This window comes from Triturus cristatus, chromosome 2_1, assembly GCF_964204655.1.
Source record: "Triturus cristatus chromosome 2_1, aTriCri1.1, whole genome shotgun sequence".
Classification (NCBI taxonomy): Eukaryota; Metazoa; Chordata; class Amphibia; order Caudata; family Salamandridae; genus Triturus; species Triturus cristatus.
Window position 1 is genome coordinate 864,589,536 of NC_140581.1, and position 25,954 is coordinate 864,615,489.

The window sequence follows — 25,954 nt, forward strand, 5'->3', positions numbered from 1 at the left end:
TGGACATAGAGAGACCTTGCTAGCACTCGCTCTTGCTAACAGATAACTGATCCCTGCAGGGAGGACCGATCACTGATGCTATTTTTAAAACAAGCAGTGGCAAAAAAATAGGTCTCACTTTGCCCATGCTTCGCAGCTGCTGCCTTTGGCATTGTCACAACGCAGATGCTTTTGAAATGCTCCAACATTGGCATAGCCAATAGCTGTAATCGGGCATGCTGAAAGTATGTCAACATGACAGAGAAGCATGTTGTCCATCTTCAAAGCATAGAAATTATTGTTTTCTATACTTTCTATGCTCTCAAGATGGCCGCCAGATTGTGTCTTGGGTGACACAATTTGGTGGACATCTTGAAAGTATAGAAAACATTGTTTGGGGTGGAGGTGTTACAAGGCCTTTTTGTTCTGGTAGGCCAAGTATTTATTTTAAGAAAAAAACAATAATTAATTATTCTGAATTTAAATCTGATTGGTTCTTTTTGTTGATGATAGGGATGCTACTATAAATGTACACAATACTGCCCAGAATGTTCCTTTAATTATCATAAATGGCCATCTCTGCATCTCTTGCTGCACTTTTTATGGGACAGGATTTTCATATCATTTCGTTAACTTATTCCCAGATCAAGGAATTCCAAGAAATTCAGTCAATCTGACCAAAGGTCTGGTGATAAAAGTCTATTGTGTGACATCCTCTTGAGTTTTTGGTATCTACGTTGTTTTTTTTTTTTACTGAACTATAAAATGTATCATGTTAACTTTTTGTTTGTCATTTTTCTGTCGGCTCTTCTCTAATATTACCCTTTATAATATAAAGTTTCGCTAAAACCTGTTGAACCTGACAGCAATAACCACAGCACCAGTGTCACTATTGGCAAGGACATAACAAACACGAATAAATGAATGCATGAAAGAATAGACAAAATCTAGAGATTGAGAAAACATGACGTAGTTGAAAATCAAAAGTATTTTTTTCTGACCAAAGCAAACATTTGCAGATGAAACAGCTTCACACAGTGGGTATAATCACATGCGGGTGTTCAATTCTTTGTAACTTGTTTGTAATAAATGTAATGTTTGCTTAAATTATTCCTTGCGTGGTTTCTTTATGAACCTGTGAGCAAACTTAAATTTGAATTGGTTAAGATGACTCATATTTGAACATGTAGACAACTGAGGGTTTTTAATCAGACCGCCCCCTCCATTTTGGAACTAGTAGAATGAAATTATCCACTCAGAATGTTGTTGTTTTCTTCATCAGTAATTGTCTTTTTCATAACCACATCTGCTGAGTCTAGCTGATGGGTGTGCACATAAATGTTTGTCACATAGATAAAGGAGGGAAAACCTAAGTCTGAAGCTATATTACAGTAATATTAATTATATCCTATTATGAATTCTAATTAATAATACTTAATGATGACTTCTATATACAACTAACTAGTGTACACTCTACTTTTCACTTTTTGAACTTCAGTTGAACAATTACACTCAATTCCTCTGCCTTTTCTGTGCAGCATTAAACTTACGACACCGGCCCGATCTCGTGCCAAGCACTACGTCTTTGTTTGAAGCTGCTTCCTTAGCAACCACCATTTCTTCATCCTCTCTGTATGGAGACGAGCAATATCACAATGATGGAACTTTGCCTTACAGGTAATCCTTAACATTGTATTTTGAAGAAACCATCCCAGATCCCTAATTGACTATGTTATGTGTATCAACTTTAATGATCAATGGGATTCTCCTCGCCCTGACAGAGTAATGTTAGGTCTTCATTAATTATGTTTTCTTTGTAATATATATTGACACAAGCTATGTTTTGGGTTTAAGTAAGTGTGAAAAATGAACTCTATTGGGCCATTACACTTTAGGATTGTACAGGCACAATTCACAAAAAAGCATAGCTATATTCAGCACAGTCTTAAACATAATAAATTTGAGTGTATGTGTTTGTATTTTTGAATATTCAGAAATATCTCCCTAAATGTCTGTAGACGTCTCTACTGCTCCTGACTTCCATGCATTTTCTCCTGAACAGCTCGTACTCCTGAGGATTGCCTGCAGTGCAGCTCAGTAATTCAGTTTGTAGTGTGCAGTTTATAAATAGTCTTAATAGGTTGCTAATTTTAACAAATCAATGCAATGTTCAAAGCTGACAACATCAAAATCAGCATTCTAAACTAGTATTTTGGTTGATATTTGAAACCAACATTTGATCTTTCAAATATGTATAGTACTGTATACTTATCATGTAGCGTTGTCTATAGTTTACATATGACAAACCAGGAATTTCTCTTCAAGACATGATTACAATGTTTTTTTCACCCTGACTTCATAAGGTACTTTTTGATAACCTCCTCCATCCCCCTTCCGAGAAAATAATAATGATTGTTGTCTTTTATTTTTTCACATTATCACACCCAGCTCACAACTGGCCCCTTGTGTAGTGTGGGGCATTCAGCCAGGTGTGGCTATTTAGCCAAAATCATTTTCCATGCTGTGATGTTTGATGCCATGTCTACAGTGTAAACATGTAACTGCAAATCCCCACGTGTTTTCCCGGCTAAAATACCAGCACTGGCTGAAAGTGTTGCATGCGACGTGGGGACACTTAGCGACAGAACATATCTGACATTTCTAACAATGCATGTATGATCAGTGATCCTTTTTTAACATGCTCTCCAAAACATGATTGCCAACATGCCATAGCGGACATTTTTCCCTAAAAGTTCTATGCTGTGATCCTTTATTTGAAATGAGATGGCAGGAGTTAGCAGTAACTTGGAGATCAACCAGGACAGGAACACCAAAAGAAGTGACTGACTGCCCACTATGGAACTGCTCATGGCCTCTCTTTTCTTTCACAGCACTGCATTCTTTAGAGGCAGTTCTGGAGCTTCTCCCTGTCAGAGATTGAGCATGGCTGTATTCAGATCTGAAAGATGTTACAATGTCTCTCCAGTGAGCTGAGCTGCTTGTCCCATTCAGATCTCAGCAACCAGTGTCTAATTTATTGAGCTTTAAAAAACCATGCATGTAGGATTATAATGCTGGGACCCAAGAAACATGCAGAAAACATGGATATTTGCTGTATAAGCATATTTGTCTCCAGGTGACCTGACAGTGTTCCTTAGATAAGAACATAGAATAGGGAAGTCCCACTCCAGTTAAAGTTGGAGGTATGATACGAGCGTGATGTCATTTCCTATGACAACACTTTCTGTGAGATCATTTGCTATGCTACTCAGCCCCACTATGTGTTATATGGGCTACACCTTTGATTATAACGATAACTTGGTTCATATGAAAGAAAGTTCTCATAAGGAACTTCAGAAGCTGAGGAAGAATACTCAGGATCTTAATTGGTAACAAAAGACTATACAGCGAAATGCCAGAGCAAAACTACAAGAAATGGAGCTCATGTTAGTACATCACATAAGCTAATTTCCGCCATCTTTTTTTGTGTGAGACAATCAAACAAGTCTTTGGAAATCCGACCTTATTGTTATCTTGTTATATTTGGGTGGTTTTGTCCTACTGCTTCGAACACAAAAGTATCAAACCTGGCATTGTGATGAGCCGGGCTCTAGCACAATTTGAAATACTAAAGCCTCTATTCCAAGGCCCGTAATACTGCACCATGTTTTAGACACCTCAGGTGTAATTCTGTGATGTGATATTACCAGATCACCAAAGGCTAGCCCTGTCGGCCTGTGGTAAATAATTTAATTACCGGGACTTAATTTGATGCGGAAAATCTATAATAAATAGCTCAGTAAAATAAGAGGCAGAATCCGTGGTATTAGAGGTTCGGAACGGGCTTTATTCCAAAATCAATTCGAATTGAGGACTCCATATTCCATCACCACGAAGGTTCAGGAAGTGAAGGACCCCCTTTATTGACAAGTAATCATTTATATACAATAGGCATTACAGTGAAACAGATGCCGGAGGCGTAACAGTTGATAACAAAGATAAGAACATACATGCGTAACTAAAGTGGGTGTAACTAAAGAACGTCATCAGGTATGATGTCATAAATGGGTGGTTCCATGAAATAATTTCGCAATGTCAGCAGAAATACTTGGCAGAGATGCGCGCGCAGCAGCATGACGTGTGATTGACGTGTAACTAGGGGATGAAGGGGACTTGACATTTTAGCTCTACATGTGGAGACAGAAGTCTGGGGTTATGTCAACCTAATCCCAAATCATATCTAATATCCTATGTTTAAAGAACTGTGTTATCCAGAAAGAAAGGTCTCTTAGGATAGAATCTTATTCTATACTGACTATACTGTCCGTTAGTGCATGTACAAGCGTCTAAGTGTCTACACTAGATGCGAGGGCATAAATCTTCCATAGTAATAGGGCTATGAATTACTTGCATGAAGACAGAGAAGCCGGGCCCTTTGCTCGGTAGCTGGGAGAATATTTACTTAAACTACTAGACAGGAATGTATTGGATAGGGAGCGGAGCAAAACAGATAATCTTGAAGGTGAAATACAGTTTTTGGCAGGCAACAGGCTGGAGTCAGGCACCGTTAGCCGCGCAGGGAGTAGGACAAAGTTCATGGGTACAGATGCGAGCTCAGACTGGAGCTTTCAGAGGCAGAAGGCAGAAAAGACTTGATGGCAGAATCAGGGCCTACTCGTCTGAACTGTAAAATGGGATAAGTGAACCATATAAAGCCGGTGGCCTTTCATACTTAGGAATAGAATATCCGGCCCATTCATGGCGGATCTGAAAGAGGACATGTTGACGGTGAACGCACATGTGTTTGCGTCTTCATAACTGGAACTGGAGGAAACATACATGTACTTATGGTTTATACATGAAACCGTTGGGGTCCAAGATAGGGGACATAACTGACCATAAAAATCCATATTTCCACATTCCCTCCTTGTCCCCTACTTGCCCTTAAGAGATATCAATCTTCATTAATCCGTTGATCTGTTCATATAGCATCATTTGTTCTTCTTTCTTCTTCCGGAGTCTTGAATGAAAACTTGGATGTGGGATACACGAGGTGGCACACAGACCACAAATCGCTGGTCCACATTGTAGGCATAAACAGCAACTGAATAGTATGAGAAAGCCAATACCTAGGAAGGATAGGACCCTCCATCCAAAGGTAGATAATACACTCCAAAACCAACTGGACCAAGTCCAGGTGCCTGGATTCTGGTGTATCTGGCTTACAATCTTATGAAGGCGAGTTATGGCTTTATATACAGATGGCGAATTTTCTGGTATGAAAATGCAACAGCTTGATCCGATGACCCTACAAGCTCCGCCCCTATCGGCCAGGATGACGTCAAGGACAAGACGATTTTGAAGCACAACAATCCGCATAGCAGACTGCTCTTCTGTTAAATTGCCTAAGGCGGAAATAGTTTCGTTCACTACTGCTTCAAGGGTTCTGGTTAATCTACGTATCAGCTTACTATTGGTAACTGTACCTATATAGGGAAAGAGACCTTTATTGAAATCTGTGTATTTTTCCCATGCTGTCTCAGTGTAATCGACTATTGGGAGATCTCTCCGTTCTCTATTGTGTACTAAATGAGTATTTCTATGATAATCGGGAGGAGCTAGGAAAACAGGTGGCAAAAGGAATCCAATATAGCAGGTACCATCCCAATCTAGGGGCAAACGTATATATGCAGTCTGACCACATACAAAGTAGGAATGGCGAGAAGCTCTAAATGTAGACTTGCCTTGATCACTGAATTCTATTACAGTGGTGCATTTACTGTGGCCCATGTGTATAGAGCCATTCTTTTTTATACATAATTTACCTTTAACTGGGAATACTGACATAGCGGGCAAAATTGGTGCAGGTTCGGATTTGACATTCAGGATCATGAGATTAAGCGTGAAATTACCTAATCCATATACTTCATTTTCTAGATCAGTTCCTGTTCTTTTGGGAAGTCCCTTCTTGTCAGGGTAGCAGACTTTAAGTAAAACTAAGTTCAGGTTTCCCCATACCCAGTTGTCTTGATAAACTGCGGAATTCGAATCTTGGGAATTAATTAGACTAAACCATGCTCCACAGGAGCCATTGTGTGTGAACGGGTATGGGAAGAGAGGCAGAATTCCTTTATAGTTCTGATAGGGAGGGAGTCGGCCACATATCCAACAATTTGTAGCATTGCTAACCTGATGGGAATGATGTAACATACTAATAAAAGTGTTGTTGCGCATCGCAAATCTATATGACAACTCATGCGGGGGAAGTTCACTAAAAGAATGTTCAGCAGTAACATTATGAACATGTTTAGAAATAGGATAATATATGTGCAACAATATACTTGCAGCTATTATTAAAAGACATAAGAAAAACAAAATTAATAACGTCACTGTGCAATGACTACGCAGTGATTTACAGTACGCATGTTGTTTCAACTTCATCCTTCTGTTTCTTTCTCTATACAGGTCTAAGGGATACATGTCAGAGACAAATTCGACCGATTCACCTTGGAGAGGACTTAAACAATCAAATTGCCTGACTTTTTAGACCGAAGTTTTAGTTTATATTGTTCATTGTTATTCAGTTCAACCAAAGGAAGTTTTGAGTCAATCGGTGAAGACACGCGGGGTGTGTCATTTACGTCGGACGGTAGTCCATGAAATTTCTTGATATGACTTGAATGTATCCAGCCTTTTCGACCTTCGATCTTCACGGCTGTCCTCGTTGTTAACAGTACGAGTTGAGGCGATCTCCACCTAGGATCCAGCTGAGATTTCCGGTCAAAGTTCCTCACTAACACCAGGTCCCCTGGAATTACGTCATGGGGTTTCACCTCGGTGTTGTCGGGAAAGGCTGCAGCTACCTGTGAACGACAAGATTGTAGTGCAGACATCAAGGAAGCCAAGTAATCTGTCAGCATGTTACAGTCAATATCAGTTATTTTTCATGGTATAGGCGTCCCCCACATATTTGGTGGTCTACCAAAGACCACCTCATAAGGGGATAGCCCTGTTCGAGAGTGCGCTACCATTCTCATGTAAAAGAGTGCAACTGGTAAGGCTACTACCCAGTCGACACCTTTCTCTCTACATATTTTGGACAATCTAATTTTCAGAGTTTGATTATGTCGTTCCACGAGACCTGCTGCCTCGGGGTGTCGGACACAGTGAAATCTCCACTGATAGCCTAACAAAAGTGAAACGTGTTTCATTAGTTCGGAGGAGAACGGCTGGCCGTTATCTGAGTAGACAACACGTGGTAAACCGTATCGTGGGAAGAATTCTCGAACCAACTGTTTGGCAGTAGTCGGGGCAGTGTAATCTGAAACCGGGTATGCCTCTGTCCAACGGGAAAGAGCACAGACAACTACAAGAACATATTTGAATCCTCGACATCGTTCCATCTGGATATAATCCATCTGGAGGACTTCAAAAGAGTGATCAGGAGGCTGAAATCCACCCTGTTCTACGGGAATGCTTTTACCTGGGTTAAACTGACAACAGATCATACAGGTACGGACTTTTTGTTTAGCTGCTGCTCGTAAATGCTTGTTGAACCAAATGTGTTGAATGCTGTCTAGCATAGCCTTTTCTCCTAGGTGCGCTGGACTATGTACAGTGTTAATGATAACTTGGACCATTGAATCAGGAAGGAACCACACAGATTTTTCCTTCGTCATCCATCCTTGATCCGTTTGGGTCCCTCCTAATTCAGTCCATTTCTTTATTTCATCTGGTGTAGCATGTGTCTGTATGTCAATTACGTCAAGAGCGGGATCTTTAACCGTCATGCAATGTGTTGGTGTCGGAACTATCGTCTTTGTCATGTCAGACGTGTGGGTTTGAGCAGTCTGTTTAGCTGTTCTGTCAGCTAAATCATTGCCTTGGGAAATGATATCAGTAACTTTCGTATGAGCTTTACATTTCATAATTGATATTGCAGTGGGTAGATGTATTGCATCTAGTAAGGCATGAATAAGGGGTCCGTGCTGAATGTGGGTACCGTGAGAAGTTAAATAACCTCTCTCTCGCCACAGCACGCCGAAGTCATGTACAACTCCGAATGCATAACGTGAATCAGTATATATGTTGACTTTTTTATTCGTAGCTTGAATACAGGCTTGTGTCAGAGCGACGAGCTCTGCTACTTGAGCGGACAAGGTATTTATGCGATTTGTTTCAATAACTTCAGTATCTGTTGTGACTGCATACGCGGCCACTAACTCTCCTGTACTTGTTCTCATACATGACCCATCTACATACAACGTCAGGTCTGGATCTGACAATGGGACGTCTGTCAAGTCTTGTCTAGGTTTCGTCGTGATAGTGATAACTTCAATACAATCATGTGCAAGTGGGTCTGTTCCGTTTACTGGTAACAGTGTGGCAGGATTCAATGTACTACAACGTCTGATTTCTATATGTGGCTGAAACAATGTTAATTCGTAACCAGTGAGTCGTGCTATAGTCAAGTGTTGTGTCTGTGTGCGGTTCAAGAGAACCTCTACTGCATGTGGTACTTGTACTGTCAATTGGTGTCCTAACACTATGGCATCGCTTTGTCTGATTGCTAAAGCTGTTGCTGCCACTGATTTCAGGCACGCAGGCAAAGCCTGAGCTACGGGATCTAATGTACTAGAAAAATAAGCACACGGTTTGTGTGATCCTGCTTGTTCCTGTGTGAGTACTGACAAAGCAGTATCTTCGCGTTCTGTAACAAAGAGTGTAAACGGTTTATTGTAACATGGTGTTGCTAAAACGGGTGCTTGACATAAAGCTTTCTTTAGGCTTTCAAAAGCTTGTGTATGTTCCTGAGTCCAAGGGAGGACAGTCGATGTGGCTGCCTCCTGTGTTGTCAACTGAATGAGTGGTTTTGCTAGAAATGCATACTGAGGGATCCACTGCCTACAATATGAAGTGAGGCCTATAAAAGCCCGCACCTCCTTTTGTGTCTTGGGTATTGGCATGTTAGCGATTAACTGGATGCGATCTGGTGTAAGCTGCCTTCCCTCCTTGGACAGCGAGTGACCAAGGTAAACAACTCGCTGGACACAGAATTGCAGCTTAGAAGGGGACACCTTGTGCCCCTTTTCGGCCAAAAAATGTAAAACCGTCAGTGAGGCTTTTTCACATTCAGGTTCGCTTCTAGCGGTGATCAGCAGATCATCGACATATTGAAGCAGGGCAGTGTTGACTGGCATGTGTATACTGTCAAGTTCTCGTTTCAGTGCTTGGCTATAGATGCTGGGGCTTTCTGTGAATCCTTGGGGTGCGCGTGTGAATTTAAAGCTTCGTCCATTTAAACTAAATCCGAACAAGTATTGGCTTTCCGGATCTATTGGGACGCTGAAAAAGGCATTCTTGAGATCAATTACAGTAAAGAATGTTGCTTCGGAATCAATAGCTGTCAATAATGAAGAAATGTCTGGAACTACGGGGTATTGTGGTACAATACATTTATTTAATTCGCGCAGATCAATGACCAATCGATATACTGGCGGGGCCTTTGGATCAGTTCGTTTAAGAATCGGAATTATCGGTGAATTACATACATTGGAGTCTGTTTCCACAACCACTCCTTGGGTAATAAGTTCGTCAATGATTTGCAGTAAAGCCACTACAGCATCTGGTGGTAACTTGTATTGTCGCATTCGTGGTAGTACCACTCCTGCCTTTAGTGTGACTCGATATGGTGTAATGTTCATGCAACCAACATCTGTAGGGCCTTGTGCCCATAAATGTGTGGGTAAAGTCTGCAGTCGGTGATCCATGTCTCGGGACACATAGTGCCCTTTGAAATCACGTAAAAACAATCTTACTCCTTCCGGAGAACAACATATTATAGCTCCTAGAGCTTTCAAAGTTTTTATACCTAACAAGTTTTCTGGGCATGATTTAGTAAGCAATAAATCTGTAGTTCGTGTCAATGGACCAATCGTAAGGGGAAGAGGCTGTGATACTTCGTTAACGATAGGTTTTCCTGAAAAGCCAAGGGAAATATTCTGTGAGCCTGAGAGGGGTGCCCCTGGAACTTCACTACGTTTTATTGTTGTTCGGCTTGCCCCTGTATCAAGTAAAAATTTTCTATCTTGGCCTAATAGTTCACTGTGTACATAAGGTCCTTCTTGATCTACAGGGACCTCAATAAGGGGTAAGCCAACTTCCCTCTCTAGGCTGTTTCATGAGTATCGTTGATAATCAGGGTAGTCATACTGTGCGGTCTGGTACATCTGTCGTGTCGTTGTTTGTGTGGCAGCAATAGGCTGCGATGGTGGAGCCGGCAGAGACTGTTGCGGAGCTGGCATGGCCTGTGCATGCTGCGGAGCTCCTTGTTGGTTCTGATCCTGTCTAGATGGCCGTGGTCTTTCTTTTGTATTACCTATGGCGATATTATGTTTTAAAACTGGACAATCGTGTACATAATGACCTGGCTGTTTACAATAGTTGCATGTCCCTTTTACAGGACCTGTTGAAACACTGGACGGTGTCATACCCTTTTTATGACCGTCAGCTGGAACTGTCTGGGAAACTAGCATTTTCATTTTCGTGTCTTTCATGCGTCTTTGTTCATGTTCTTGTTCCTCTCTAATTCTATTGTGATGGTACTGTAGCATTTGTAACATTTGTGACGGAGTGTTACCTTGCCAGGTACTCTCGAATTTCAATACTCTATTCTTAACTTGGGGCAAAGAATTTTTAACTAACTTTGTCACAAACAGATGTGGATACGATTCGCTACTTGCTTTTATTCCACTATTTATACCAAAACATTTTTCGAATCGGGCGTAGAAATCACTAGTGTCTTCGTCTGGTTTTTGTTTACAGGCTGAGATTGCACCCCAGTCTTCCTTTTTCGTAGTTAATAAACGTGGCAGTACCTGTACTAGTAAACCTGGTAGTGTTTTGGTCTTCTCCCCAAGCCCTGCACCTGGACCTCGAGCTTTTTCTTCTCTTTCTTCTGCTATTATCTGGACGTACCGGACGTATCGGATCAGTGAAGCATCTAGTATTATTGCAAGATCTTCCTCTACCTACATAGGCCACGGTTTCTAACTGTCCTGTGGGCAGTTCTAATTCTTCCTCGTCTTCGGTTTGTTCAGGTTCGTCTACTGCTAATCTTTCTTCGTGTATTCGTTCTATTTCTTTGCGGATCTTTCGGCACATAGCTACTATACATGATCGTTTATCATGTCTCCCCTCTGATATATTCTGACTCCATGTGGTAAGAATTTGCATTTCTTTCGGATTTACCCCTGGTTGGTCTTGATTTCTGATCACACAATTTATGAGGAAACGTAACAGTTCCCCCTGTATTTCCACTTTTTGGTACTCCATGGCTCTGTTAATACTCTCAGAATCTCGCCCTGACTGGACAAAGTGATATATATTTTCTAAGTGTGTAGTCATTCCTGGTAGCTTCCCTAAATATATAGCAGCTCGTCGGATACGTAATGATGCTAGCATCATTTCGTCCCCTTTTCCGGGCACAGGGTCATATCTACAATCTATTAGAAGTTCCTTGAGCGCGTTGGGAGTTACTAGTTTGGGCGTACGTTGGTGGGCTAATTCTTGAAAGGAAAGTTTATTTACTCTGGGTGGCGTGGAAAAAATGTTTGATGTACCTCCGGTAGCCCCACCTGGGGTGCTGGATGTGAAAGGATTCGTCGAACGTGATATAGCAACTATAGGTGTGGATACAGATGTCGAAGCAGATGTGCTTGCCGGAACTTGTGTCGGAGTTTGCTGTTGCGGAGGTACAGATGGAAGAGGGTCTTGGCGTTGAACCCCCTCTGCAGGCGGTCTATGTGGCGCAGCATTAGCATACTCGGGAGCTGCGTCGTCTAAATAAGAGGAAAGAAAAACATCTTCTGCGGTTCTGGGATGCCCTTTGGGATGTACTTTTATCGGAAACAATGGGGGTGGCAAGTCTTTTGGTATCTCCGGAGTAGCCTTAGGTAATCCTTCGGCCAGGAGAGGATACATACCATTCATAAGGGCATTTCGTTGTCTGTCTACTTGTTCTGATTTTACTCGAGTACCTTCTTCAATTAATATATTTTCTCGAACTTTATTTAAATTCTCCTTACTCTTCTCTTCCTGTCTACGTGCTTTTTCTGTACGTCTATACGATTCTTTACGCCATAATTCAATGGCGTCTTTCTGTGATTGTCTAGCTTTCTTTTTCCATAATTCTTCCTCTACTTTCACGATGCAATCTGCATCCCAGGTCCCAGCTGCGGGCCACCTCTGACTTTCTGGTAATTCCTTGGTGTAGTCTACCCATAAATCAAGAAATAATATGGCGTCTAGGCCATGTTTATGATACATAAAGTACCCTGGAGTGTCCCTAGGAGGAATGGGAACAGCTTCTTCGAGTACCCCTTTTCTAGTTTTGATCTGTCTTAATTTCGAAAAGAGCGGCATTTTGAGAACTGATCTGATCTGATACCTAATTTTGAACACGTTTAATACAACGAAACACAATAATGAACAGTCATTCACACCACAATATGCAGAACGTATTTAAAACATTTAACATTTAACATTTAATGAACAACAATGATGGCCGTTCACTAAGCATAATACTCGATACTAACTAGATAATTCTGACTTCATATACTAGACATACTTGATATACTGCTAAACAGTACAGATACACTGCTGAAACAGTGCAGACCGGATTTGTGTACCCAAACCCGTCTTGACCGGCACAACCTATGTGCACGTCAGAACGCCTCCCCGACAATGGTACTCACCGGGTAGCTCGGAACGGAAGGCCTCGGAACTGAACTGAACTGGACTCGGACCGGACTGGACTCGACTCGATACTTCGGAACTTCGGAACTTCGGAACTGGTGGGCCTCTGTATACCTCGGATCTTGCTCTCTCAGCTAGGCTCTGGTCGGGATACTTCGCACTTCTCACCGCCTCGTCTGGGTGTTGATCGCAGCCTCAGTTACCCCCGCTCGGCAGGAGGGAGATACAGGAAATCCTGTGGGTACGCGTTGTTGTCCGTCCAGCTGTGACAGGAGACCGGGCCTGCAACGCACCTCTGGCGCGTGAGATGAGAAAGTGTCCCTGTTCGGGCGCCATATATGTGGTAAATAATTTAATTACCGGGACTTAATTTGATGCGGAAAATCTATAATAAATAGCTCAGTAAAATAAGAGGCAGAATCCGTGGTATTAGAGGTTCGGAACGGGCTTTATTCCAAAATCAATTCGAATTGAGGACTCCATATTCCATCACCACGAAGGTTCAGGAAGTGAAGGACCCCCTTTATTGACAAGTAATCATTTATATACAATAGGCATTACAGTGAAACAGATGCCGGAGGCGTAACAGTTGATAACAAAGATAAGAACATACATGCGTAACTAAAGTGGGTGTAACTAAAGAACGTCATCAGGTATGATGTCATAAATGGGTGGTTCCATGAAATAATTTCGCAATGTCAGCAGAAATACTTGGCAGAGATGCGCGCGCAGCAGCATGACGTGTGATTGACGTGTAACTAGGGGATGAAGGGGACTTGACATTTTAGCTCTACATGTGGAGACAGAAGTCTGGGGTTATGTCAACCTAATCCCAAATCATATCTAATATCCTATGTTTAAAGAACTGTGTTATCCAGAAAGAAAGGTCTCTTAGGATAGAATCTTATTCTATACTGACTATACTGTCCGTTAGTGCGTGTACAAGCGTCTAAGTGTCTACACTAGATGCGAGGGCATAAATCTTCCATAGTAATAGGGCTATGAATTACTTGCATGAAGACAGAGAAGCCGGGCCCTTTGCTCGGTAGCTGGGAGAATGTTTACTTAAACTACTAGACAGGAATGTATTGGATAGGGAGCGGAGCAAAACAGATAATCTTGAAGGTGAAATACAGTTTTTGGCAGGCAACAGGCTGGAGTCAGGCACCGTTAGCCGCGCAGGGAGTAGGACAAAGTTCATGGGTACAGATGCGAGCTCAGACTGGAGCTTTCAGAGGCAGAAGGCAGAAAAGACTTGATGGCAGAATCAGGGCCTACTCGTCTGAACTGTAAAATGGGACAAGTGAACCATATAAAGCCGGTGGCCTTTCATACTTAGGAATAGAATATCCGGCCCATTCATGGCGGATCTGAAAGAGGACATGTTGACGGTGAACGCACATGTGTTTGCGTCTTCATAACTGGAACTGGAGGAAACATACATGTACTTATGGTTTATACATGAAACCGTTGGGGTCCAAGATAGGGGACATAACTGACCATAAAAATCCATATTTCCACAGGCCACTTAGAGAATGGGTAGTACCATGGGAAATTATTGTTACTGTGGCAGTTTCTACGTGGCACCTTTTTCCGTGGATAAACTCATCCAGGTTTAATTTGAAGGATTTGTCCATGAAACCAAACCATATCTATTTCAGCAGAAACTCTTATTTCAATCCAAGCTGATATTATCAAACTAATTGGGACATAAGTGAAAATCACCTTATTGTTTGAAACCAAGGCTGGTATAGACTAGTTAAACAAACTAATTTGGAGCTGAGAAAAGCATAGCAGAATAAGAAGAATCTACAAATCAAGGGGCCTGAACCTGCTCCCCCGCCTCACACCTCAGCCACAAGCGTATAACCTGAAATCATCAAGTATATTTCCTAAAAACATTTGTCATTTAATACCCAGCAAGCTATCCATTCTGTGCAGGCACGGATAAGGCATAGAGGGTTCATCAAACCATAAGAATGCAGGCACAGCACTGTCTCTGGAGCTTCATCCTGTGTATACTCTGCCCAACTTTAAGAGTGAACATAATAAAACATCTGCTCTAGCATTTGCAGAATCTCCTTCTCAGTGTTAGCATTATTTACTCATATACCTTCTCACATTGCTATGGTCATGAGGTTACTACTTCCTTTGTGTGCAGTCTATACCTCACAATATTTCCCTATATATGCAGCCAGCTATCACTTTACACTTCCAACCTCTGAGTAGGTCAGCTGTCCTGGCTGAAGTGGTGGCATAGCAGTAACCTAGCAGCAGGCAAAATGTTTGCCTGATTCTAGAACCTGCCAAAAGTACCAAATACACCAGTATCTTGCATGTAATTAATGTTTCTTTCCGCAGGTTTTGCATGATATCTTAAAACAACTCCACAATATTCCTAAAAACCCTGCATGAAAAACTGACTTTGACTTAAATCTTCAAATTGTTGACTCTCCTCTTTCTTATTAATGACTCTCTCCTTCCTTTCCATCCTCTGCATGCCTGCACTCTATGAGCACAGCATACTCTATGTCACATGCATGTTTGCTTTAATCCCTATTCCTGTAGCTCAAATCTCAGAACCCGTCCTTTAAAAGTCATACCGCTACAACCTAACAATACAAAATCTCCTGTAGCTCATTGTTGAACCTTGCCCTCCCTGAAGGGTCACCCCTAAACCTTTTGCCTTCCTCCTCCTACGTTTTGCTGAATACTGTTTAGTTGACTTTTGAACTCTGTGCCTTTTACCACTGCTAACCAGTGCTAAAGTGTCTGTGCTCTCTCCCAAAACATGGTAACATTGGTTTATACCGAATTGTCATATTTAATTTACTTGTAAGTCCATTGTAGAGTGTTATACCAAATACCCACGCCTGCAAATTAATTGCTACCAGTGGGCTTGCAGCACTTATTATGCCAGCTACATACGTAGCTCTCCAAAACATGTCCCAGGCCTGCCATTGCAGCTTGAAAGCTGTATCCCACTGCCATGTTGACATGACATTTAAACCCCCTTGCCAAGCCTTAAACTCTCCTTTTATTACATATAAATCACCCGTAAAGTAGGCCCTAGACAACCCACAGGGCAGGGTGATGTGTAATTAAAAGATTGGACTTGTACTTTTAAGTTTTATATGTGCTGATAGTGAAAAACTCTCAAATTCGTTTTCTCTACTGTGAGGCCTATCTCGCCAATATGATAACATTGGAGTTGCCTTATTACCTTTTATAAGTGTAATTTCCAAATGGGAAGAGATGATCAGTTCATGTTTGGTGTCTCTGGAATTGGAATTTTAAATCCTAACTTATGGTTAAGTCGGATTTTAAATTACAATTTTGAAAATGCCACTTTTAGAAAGTTGACATTTCCCTGACCATAGCCCTTTTGTTCCTGTAGCCTGTCGTGGGTCACATGACTGGGTGTAACTGACAGATTTTGTGAATTTCTCAAAGATAGTCACACAATAGAGGGATTAGGTGTGTCTGAATGGGCCATCTGCTGGCAGGATGAGGGCGGAGCTGAGCACAGCCCTACTTACAACTGAATAGCCTGTACTCTGCCTTCACACAAAGAGCCTAACGACTGTGGACTGCCACTTCTGCCAGCTTGGAGCCAGGGTTGAGGAAGCAGGGAATTCCATGCACTTCAAAGCCACTGTCTAGAAGTGTCTCTTACCTTCCAGAACCATGGCATCAGTGTAAAGAAGCAATGAAAATGCAATAGGTCTCGCCTTTGATTAAGTTAAAGTCATTTGCTTTGCTAATGGTATTGTATAGTAAAGCAAATGGCTTTCACTTAATAGAAGGCGAGACATATTGCATTTTTAATGCTTGCTCAAACAGGGAACCCTCCGTGAGAGCCTCACTTGAAAGAGAGAGCAGTCCACGGACCTGTGTGATTTCTTGTCTATAGGTGGCGGTAAGTTGTGGGTAATAGCGCCGGATGTTTATCTTTTTATGTGACCTACAAATTAATGCTAAATAATTCTAGTTAGGATCCCGTTGGTATTTAGGGCATGAGGGTCTTATGTGCACATGCCTGGAAAGCGGCTGAATATCCTGTGTGACGTCTTCCACCTCCATGCCATTTTTGAGCCAACAGCGCTTTGCATTCTGGGACTCGCAGTTCTGTTTTGGTTTTCATTGCAAATATGAGTTTATAAATCCAGCATGCAAAGTGCTCTTACTTAAATAAATATCAAATGCTGGTTAAAGGCTCACCCGTATTATGGCATCACTTCTCACCTTGACTGGCAATAGCGCTACGGTAGGCGGAAGCAGTATGTTTGTCTGATGAGAAACGGGAGTGAGGAGGCGGGACCATTGTCAAGAATAGAGTGGGAACTTCCTCTTATCACCCCGCTCCAAGAGATTCAGCATTATGCAGTACGTTATAAATTACTGACATTTCTCAATGCATGTTCTGTATTAAATTGGTAGGAACTTAGACAAGTAAGAACAGACATTGCTTTGGACATTGCTTTGGGCAGCTAAGATAGACGTGTAATCACTCTTTCAAGTAAGGGGCAGAGAGCAAATCGGTGAAACTGTTATAAAGCTAGAAAAGCTCTCCTTTATTTTGAGCAGTAGTCTAGAGAAATTTGTAAGGACTGCTTACGTCAGGTTGAGACCTAAAAATATTTTTAAAAAAGAGGCAACTGCTGGCCACCTTGACAAGGCCATACCTATTGACTTTTCTAATGTGTGAAAGGTAGTGTTTGGTTTCCTTTCTATGTGAAAGTAAGATCCAGAGGTCACGTCATCAGTTGTTGCTTTTTAATGCTAATGCCCACAAACACAGAAATACACAAATGTGCACTTGTGAATGCCTGTGTTTGCAGCTTGCAACATTAAAGCCAAGCTATTGGCTTTACCAATGCTCGTTTCATTAACTATACAACCATTGTAAAATGTAACGATCGCTACAAATTAAAAAAAATGATTGTGTTTTTGCTTCTCAACTTCTGGTCACCCTGCCCTGGGACCCCCAACGTACACACTACACTTGGGGTCTGAGCCGTAGCAAAGTGCCTCGCTGCACAGGGCAGCACATTGCGTGTCTTGGTGGATCACAACAACACAGTGAACCGGCAGCAGGCCGGACAGGGCCCTAAATCAGGGATCCATAAAAGTACTTTGAACAGCAGGAGCAGGCCGTGAAAGTGAAAACGATCGCGAAAGTGAAAGCGACAAAATGGCATCGAACTGTCCACAGTCCCTACGGACACGCGCATGCTGTTTGCTGTGGACGAATGGCGAGAGCAGCCATCTCTGTCCATGCAGACGCGTGTATGTAAGCCTTTGGGAGAATTGATTGCAAAAGGCATTCGCATGGCGAGAATAGCACATGCGCTGCTATCGCCAGGCGAGATCTAAAAAGAAGGACCTCAGACACCAACTCTTCAGTACACTTCTGGACCTGTGGCTACTCTGCCAGGAAGAAGGACTGCTGTGCTGCTACAAGGACTGCCACTCTGCTGGATTTCTGCTCTAAAGGAACTGCTGCTCTAATGTGCTGACCTGCTGTCCTCTTGACTGGGGAAGTAGGCCTGCTGAGTGACTCAAAGGACTAGTCTGCCGGCCTGCTGATTTGAGCCTCAGGGACACAAAAGCTCCCCAACAGTTCCTGGACCCCTCTGCAGCTAGTCACTGACTCCCAAGTGATGCCTCTCAGATCCTGGGCCCTTGGTTTGGCTGAGAAACTTTTGAAAGTAAGCTGTTGGTCTCTTTGCAATCGCGAATGGGCCCATTTGCACCAGAACTGAGCCACTTGCACTTAAAATGAGCGTGAGCCACCGCTATCCCATCTCTGCGCACAGCAGCATCAAGCACCCACGGAGGACCACCTGTGGGAAGCTCCAGCCCGTCCATCCGTGATGCCCAACCTGCTCTCCGAGCCACGCCGACCACCACCCGCGAGGTTCTTCTTCCTCCCAGAAACCCTTTCCATCGCGAACAGGACTCTTGGCACAAAACTTGAGAAGGTAGAACTTCAGCTGGACTAACCTTGGACTGTATCCAACCCACACTTCATCGCAGTCAGCCTGAGCTTTTGACTTTGACCAGGTCCAGCGTGACCAGATACCGCAGTTGATGCTTTCTGCTTTTAAGAGCTATTTTCCAGTTTATTCTTCAAAAATTGATAATGCTGGTTCTACTGATTGGATTTTTATCATTTTGGTGTCAATTAATTTGTTTAAGTTTACTCTATTGTTTTGGTGTTTTTCTTGTGTTGTGTTTTCAAAAATTATTGTTTGTATGCTGCATCAATACTTTACACAGTGCCTCTAAGTTAAGCCTCACTGCTTTTTGTGCCAAGCTACCCATGGTTAAGCATTGGTTGATTTAGTGACTTTTTGTGGTTCACCCTGCAAGGGATCGTGGCCTTTGCTTGACCAGGTCTCACATCCCAGTCAACCAATAACCCAATTTCTCACAGTCATCTGGTAATACCAACAACAGTTGCAGGAATTCACACACCCGTTCGTCAACTTAAGATCACACCTAACTCCTATTCATTTAATCTACAGCATAGAAACTGTAGTAAATGCATGGAATGGTATCCTTGCGAGCATAAGAATAATCCGAATAAGCAGCAATATCCCCAAAAAGAACACCAACCCTGGGTTGCAGAGCAGCGTGCTGCCTGCAATAAAGCTGTACAAATCTTCTTCAGGGATAGTAAGTGCCATAAAGATGAAATTACAATACAATATCTAACCCTCTTGCCCCACACAATTTTTAATACCAAAACATTCAGACTCCGGGCAGTTGATTGTAGTTCACAGACTGTATAACAAATTCCCATTTACACCTATTAGCATCTGAATAGGTATAGAATAACAGAAGAGATCTGCCACATGCGCTGGCCAATAGAGGAGCAAAACAACTACATACTATGGCAGCTTCTTGACATCTCACAATGGCAATCAGATATGGGGTGATAGTACTAAAATCCATCCAAGCAGATCTCTCAACCATTTCTCCCTCTAACCTATGCCTCCTCAGGATCACAACCTTTGAATAAAATATCTCAAAATCAACAACCTAGGGCAGTAACCAGCTAAGTGGACTATGATCACAATAAATACTACAAGGGACCTGCAGAGATCAAAGCTGCCACCTTACCGAAAACCATAAACTGCACCTCGCTCTCACACCTCTTCATCCACCACACTGCTAAGCTATGTGTTCCATAACACAATAACTGCACCTCGAAGGTCATCACGTACAACATAAAAACAACACCCACACAGGATCAAAACAAAGATAACACACTTCCAACCACACCCCCTGCACGGTGGAGGGTGCTGCCCATGAAGCCAAGCGCTTCAGCGCCCTATAGTGGTGTTGTACGCGCTATATAAATGTTGCAGTACAATGCAATACAAAACCTACATTATCTTCTCTTGCTAGGAGCAGAGGGCCACAATGTTAATAACTCAGCCTTGGGCAGGTGAAAAGGGTAGGGCAGAGATTGTGCATAAGTGTAGGCTAAGAACGCGTCTTTCAGGACAAACCTGTTATTGACTTTCTACACAAATTTGCTTTTCACTGCCTAAAGGCAGCCGTCAAACATCTAGATTAGTATGTCGTGTAAATGCCTCCACGTACTATGATGGTGATGTGCCGAGCACTATCTCAAATGTCGTTTTTACTTACATTCGCCAAAATAGGAAGGTGGGTTTCACCACTGACTGTTACGGCATTTGGGTGTTAAATCCATATTTTCAAAAACTTGGACAAGATCACACAGAATGCACCTGTTTCGGGTAGTTGTGTGTGTGCAAGATTGAACTATCATTTACATGAACCAGCTATTGCTGAAACAATATTTGCAGCAACTAACCAGTGCAAAAATGTACATTTTCACCTATCGGTAAGTGCAAATATAATTTTTGCACTAATCAGGCAGTGAAAATACAAACGCAAAATCTGCACAAAATTTCGAGAGGAGGTTCAATCCATTTAATCAGCCATCGGTGAAAAAAATAGCACTGTATCTGTGGACTTTGCATATTTTAAAAGGCATTTTATCCTTTTTAAGCAAAGCTGGAAATAAGCAACTGTAATTGTATATTACGCCACCAATTTTAAATTACTAGAAAGGAATTAAGGACTGCTTATTTGGCTTTCCCATACTTGAAACTAGGGATGTTTTTAGACACTCCTTAGTTCTGCCAATCATGTCACAAGCAGTGAGCTCCACTGACGTCAATGGCAGTGTATAAAATAGAAAGATAAATAAAAGCACGCTTGTTCCCAGATTTATAACATCCGTCAGGCATTCGAGTGTGACAGGCATGCTTGCAAGCAATGGCTGCTGGGAAGGCGCTTTACGTCTCGGTGTGGCGCACTAGGCTGCCAGCCTTATCGGTGCTCTTAAAGTAAAGCAAACATACAGTAAGCCGTTTCCTTTTATAGCCTGGGAGCCGGGACAGCAGGCGCTTTGTAACGGAGGGAACGGGCAGTGAGGAGATGCATTCTCCTCAGACTCCGTCCGCACGTCTGTCCCGCCAGGTTGTCTCCATTGGATTTCTGCCTGGCCTCGCCTCGCTTTTCACTTCTCCAATTACTTCGTAAATTTGTTGAATTAGCGAATTTCGAGGAAAAGTAGCAGGAGAGCTGTGTGTGTTTTCAGAGTTCTATTCTGGGCCTAGTCTTTTTAAAGCTTATTGCTACTGGCGCTGAGAGTACCGGATTAGTGACATCACCACTGTTGAATTACATGGATATCAAACGCTTTACTTCAGGCGAAATTTCATCCGGAATATTACATAACAACAAAATGTGCTTACCATTGTTGAGCGAGATGGCCGGCAGCTGTCACTGGTAAAAGCATATGAGGTGGGCGGGTTTTGGAACTCACATGCGACCTTTAGACTCAAGTTGTAAGTAAGTGGCTCGAGCGGGGAGTCCAGCTTTTGCAGGAAGCCTTTTTGTGCCCACGCGGGAAGGGAACTAGCCAATGTAGAGGGAGTTGGTCAGATGTGTTGGTTCAAACACACTAGGTTCAAGTGTACAAAATTCATCTACTGGTATAAATTGTGCTGCGCGAGCTGCACGGTCCACGTTGGCGCTCTAGGAAAGTGCGACATTCTTGCACTACTGTGTGGCTTGAGGCAGTCTTCAGTGCACTCCCTCCACCCCGGAAGGGGTTTATAAGCTGTCCAGTCGCACCAGAGCCGGTGCTTCCATAAGTGAAATGTTGGTTCGAAATCAAGTCTGCACAGCTCCTGGGTGGTGCAATACTGACGAAATCTCCTCTCCATTAGGTATGAAGATGTGCCACTGCCCCCAATTCATGTGACTGCACAACCATAAGAAGTGTATTCAAAGCCTTAAGAAGTGTGCTTGGGAAAAGGGCCTGGACTGGAGAAGCATTCATTGTAAGCAGGGCTTTCAGTGTGATGAAAAAACTGGGGGTGGGTGTCTCTTAAAGGGGTGTGGCCGCTGTAATTAAGGGCGTTGCTTAAAACAAATAAGCTACAAATCTGTGCTTAACATAGTGTGTCGCCCGACTGGTATTTTGTTGCTTCTGTCATTGCATCCAGATATATAATACAAGTAGCATTACACCTACAACAAGCCAGGACCATTGTCTTTGTCAATGGTTGTAAGTTGCATACGATAAATAAGTTCCAACTACGGCTTTGTTGTATATAACATTGAAAATGCTTCAGTTCTGACTTGATGAGACCATGAAAGAATTATCCATCAAAGGTAGTGAAGGGTGCTGCAGAATAAAGATTTTTTTTTCACCCTGAGGTTGAGGGTAAAAATGGAGAGCCCGTTAGGGACCCCTGTCAGCACCTGCTTTTTAGAACTTACAGTGCTGACCACCGGCAGGACCCAGCCCACTTAAAGCCCTGATGGTAAGTTTGGCCACTGTAAGGTCGAAGTGAAATTAATGACTACGTTTCAGTTAAGTACATAGGTGAAAACCCTCTCCCCGGTAGACATGAAGCTGTTGCACGTTGAGGCAGCAGCTGAGCTGCCTGTGCCACTGAGTCACAGCACTTTTCTTTACATTTACATTCTACTGGGCACAGACTAAAGATGGCTACATTATACGGAATAAGCTCCCCCAGAAGACAAACAGAATGTGTGTTTTGAGGTACTGCTTCATTTGTTTTCCAGGAATGAGCCAACTGCGAACGCAATATCGTTTGTTTTTGCAAACCCAGAGCCCTTATATATATATATATATATATATATATATATATATATATACACACACACGTATATATACATTGCATTTCAAATCGAGCACCTGTCACTCCTTTTCCCTGTCCCATGTTTTCCTTTTTAGGTCAAAGCCTGCGCTGTCTGGTTTGCTAAAGATATCTTGGGGACATTCAGAAAGCTTCCCTGGGAATCCATTTCGCCCCTTGCTTGCCATCGGCTTTGTGATTAGTAACCCACATTTACTGATTTTCTATTTGCTGGCTTTATTTGTTTTAGGCTGGCCAGTGCGAGATAGTCCCTCCCAAGGAGCAAAGTCTTTTCACACCAACTCCGCTTGTATTCTTCCACGAACGCTCCTTTCTGTTAACAAGCCTGTAAATCGTGTTCTTATCTTGTCACATTTGCTGTACATTCAAAGATCAAGATCTAATGTCAGGCTGTGTCTTCCTAGGGAGCCTGGTGTTAACTTATTTTTCTCTGACTTCAAAGTGAGACGATTGATGTGGCAATCTTGCTTGATACTGACTTAGGAAAGGGTTTTAATGAACTGTACAAGTATTTCAGAATATGTGAGAATTAGGAACACAACTAAAGTAACATTTTTTGTTAAATCTGAAGTGTGCTCGCAACATATACATTAGTATGATCAAAACAAATCAATACAGTAGGTAATGCCATTTTCACACATTATCGTTTGTGTGCTGTATAGTTTTATTAGTAAAACTATATGTTGTTGCAAATGTAATGGTCCTTTAAATTGAAAATGTGTTTTCTGTAATGGCAGTGTGTTACCACATCATGCACTCTCCACTCTACGCCACTCCACTTTACACTGCACCACTCACTCTTCTCCACTGTGCACCACTCCACTCTATGCCACTGCACTCTATGCTACTTTACTCTATACCTCTCCACTCTGCACCTCTCTACTCTATGCCAATGCACTCTGTGTCACACCACTCTACACCACTGCACTCATTGCCACTACACTCTACACCACTCCAGTCTAAGCCACTCCAATCTACTCTGCACACCTCCACTCCTTGCCAATCTAATCTACGACACTCTGCAACACTGCACTCTACACCCCTGCCTTTATGCCATTACACTCAATGCACTTTATTCTGTAACACTCATCTCTGCGTCCCTGAACTCTATGACAATCCACTCTACGCCAATGCACTTTACTCTGTAACACTCAGCTCCATGCCCCTGCACTCTACGACAATCCACTGTATGCCACTCTAATCTACTCTGCACAACTGCACTCTTTGCCATTGCACTCTACACCACTTTGATTGATTGATTGAAAAGAATTTATATTGCGCAAAACAATAACCCGCAGGTATCAAGGCGCCTATTAAAAGAGATAAAAATATCAGTATACCACCTTACACATAGGCTTGCAGGAAGAGGCAGGTTTTGAGGGCGCTTCGGAATCTCTGTAGGGAAGGCAACGACCTGAGATCCAAAGAAAGATCATTCCACCATTTAGGAGCCAGAGTAGAAAAAGCCCTACCACCCCACTTGGCTCTTCGTATACGGGGGACAGTCAGGAGCAATTTCCTGGAGGAACGCAAGTCCCTTCCAGGAGTATAGTGGGAGATGATAGAACCAACTCCCATGTCATTATTCCTTGCAATGGCTCTGTAAGTCATACATAAAACTTTAAACCGTATTCGGTATTCGACCGGTAGCCAGTGCAGTGTTCTCCTAGCCAGAGTGGCCGAGGAGCGTCTAGGGACATCCAGAACAAATCTGGCGGCGGCGTTCTGGACTACCTGCAGGCGCTGTAGTAGGCTCCTATTCAGCCCTGCATACAGCGCATTACAGTAGTCCAGTCGTGAGCCGATGAGAGCGACCGCTATTTGCTTTCTGGACTGTAGGGAAAGATACTTCCTGATTCTTCGCAGGGTGTGAATTAAGCCCCAACAGGTAGAGATGGTTCTACTAACCTGTCCGCCCATATTCAGGGCAGGATCTATCATCACCCCAAGATTTCTAGCAGATATCGTGGGGGAAGGGCATACTCCCAGCGAATCAGGCCACCAGCTGGCTGACCAGGTGTTCTGATTCCCTCCAAACACCATCACCTCAGTCTTCTCCCCATTCAGCTTAAGCGAATTTTGAACCATTCACTGACCAACTGCCTCCATACAAGATCTAAAATTGGAGGCAGTTGGTACATCTGAATGGGAGAGAGACACGAGGATCTGGGTATCATCTGCATAAGAGACTACCTCCATCCCGAAAGTTCTAATTAATCTGGCCAGTGGGGTCACGTAGATGTTGAATAGGGTCGGACTAAGAGCCGACCCCTGCGGGACCCCACAAAGCACCGGTCGGGATGGAGATAGGAACTCTCCCAGCTTGACTCTTTGTTCCCTTCCATTAAGGAAGGAGGTCATCAGATCTAAGGCTGCGTCCTTCACCCCCACCTCCCTCAGACGGTGTATAAGTATTGAGGGGGAGAGGGTATCGAAGGCCGCGGTTAGATCCAACAGGACCAGGAGGGTGGTCTGGCCCCCATCTACTCTAGTGCGGATCTTATCAAGCACGATAGTGAGGGCCGACTCAGTGCTGTGTTCCCTCCTGAATCGGTGTTGGGAAAAGTCCAAGCAGCCCTAGCTTTCCACAAAGGCAGCGAGATGCTTGTTAAGATGTGCCTCAAGCATCTTCGCAGGGGCTGGGAGCAGGGAGATCGGACGGAAGTTTTTTAGGACCTCCGGATCAAGGGAAGCTTTCTTTAGCAGAGGTTTAACTACTGCACTCTTCCACTCCAAGGGGAAGATGCCATCTCTCATACATCGATTCATAATTTCTAGTAGAGGCAGTAAGAGAGATTCCCTACACTGCTTGATGATCTTCAAAGGGCAGATGTCTAGGGGGGAGCCAGAATTAGTTTTATCGAGCAAAATCTCCAGATCTTGTAGGACCAGCAGGGGGAAGGAGTCGAGAGTACTCAATGGGGAGATGTCAGATATAGTCCTGTCCCCCTCAGCCAATACGGAGGGCCCACTGATCGAAGCTT

General features: G+C 43.0%; 1 protein-coding gene across 1 annotated transcript in view; it reads left to right on the top strand.

The window, feature by feature from the left end:
• PIP5K1B (phosphatidylinositol-4-phosphate 5-kinase type 1 beta) overlaps positions 1–25,954 on the top strand; it is a 381,348-nt gene that overhangs the window by 318,153 nt on the left and 37,241 nt on the right. The window contains exon 13 of the mRNA XM_085632982.1: positions 1,518–1,656. Coding sequence (XP_085489108.1) covers positions 1,518–1,656 — 139 coding nt within the window. The remainder of the gene's footprint in view (positions 1–1,517; positions 1,657–25,954) is intronic.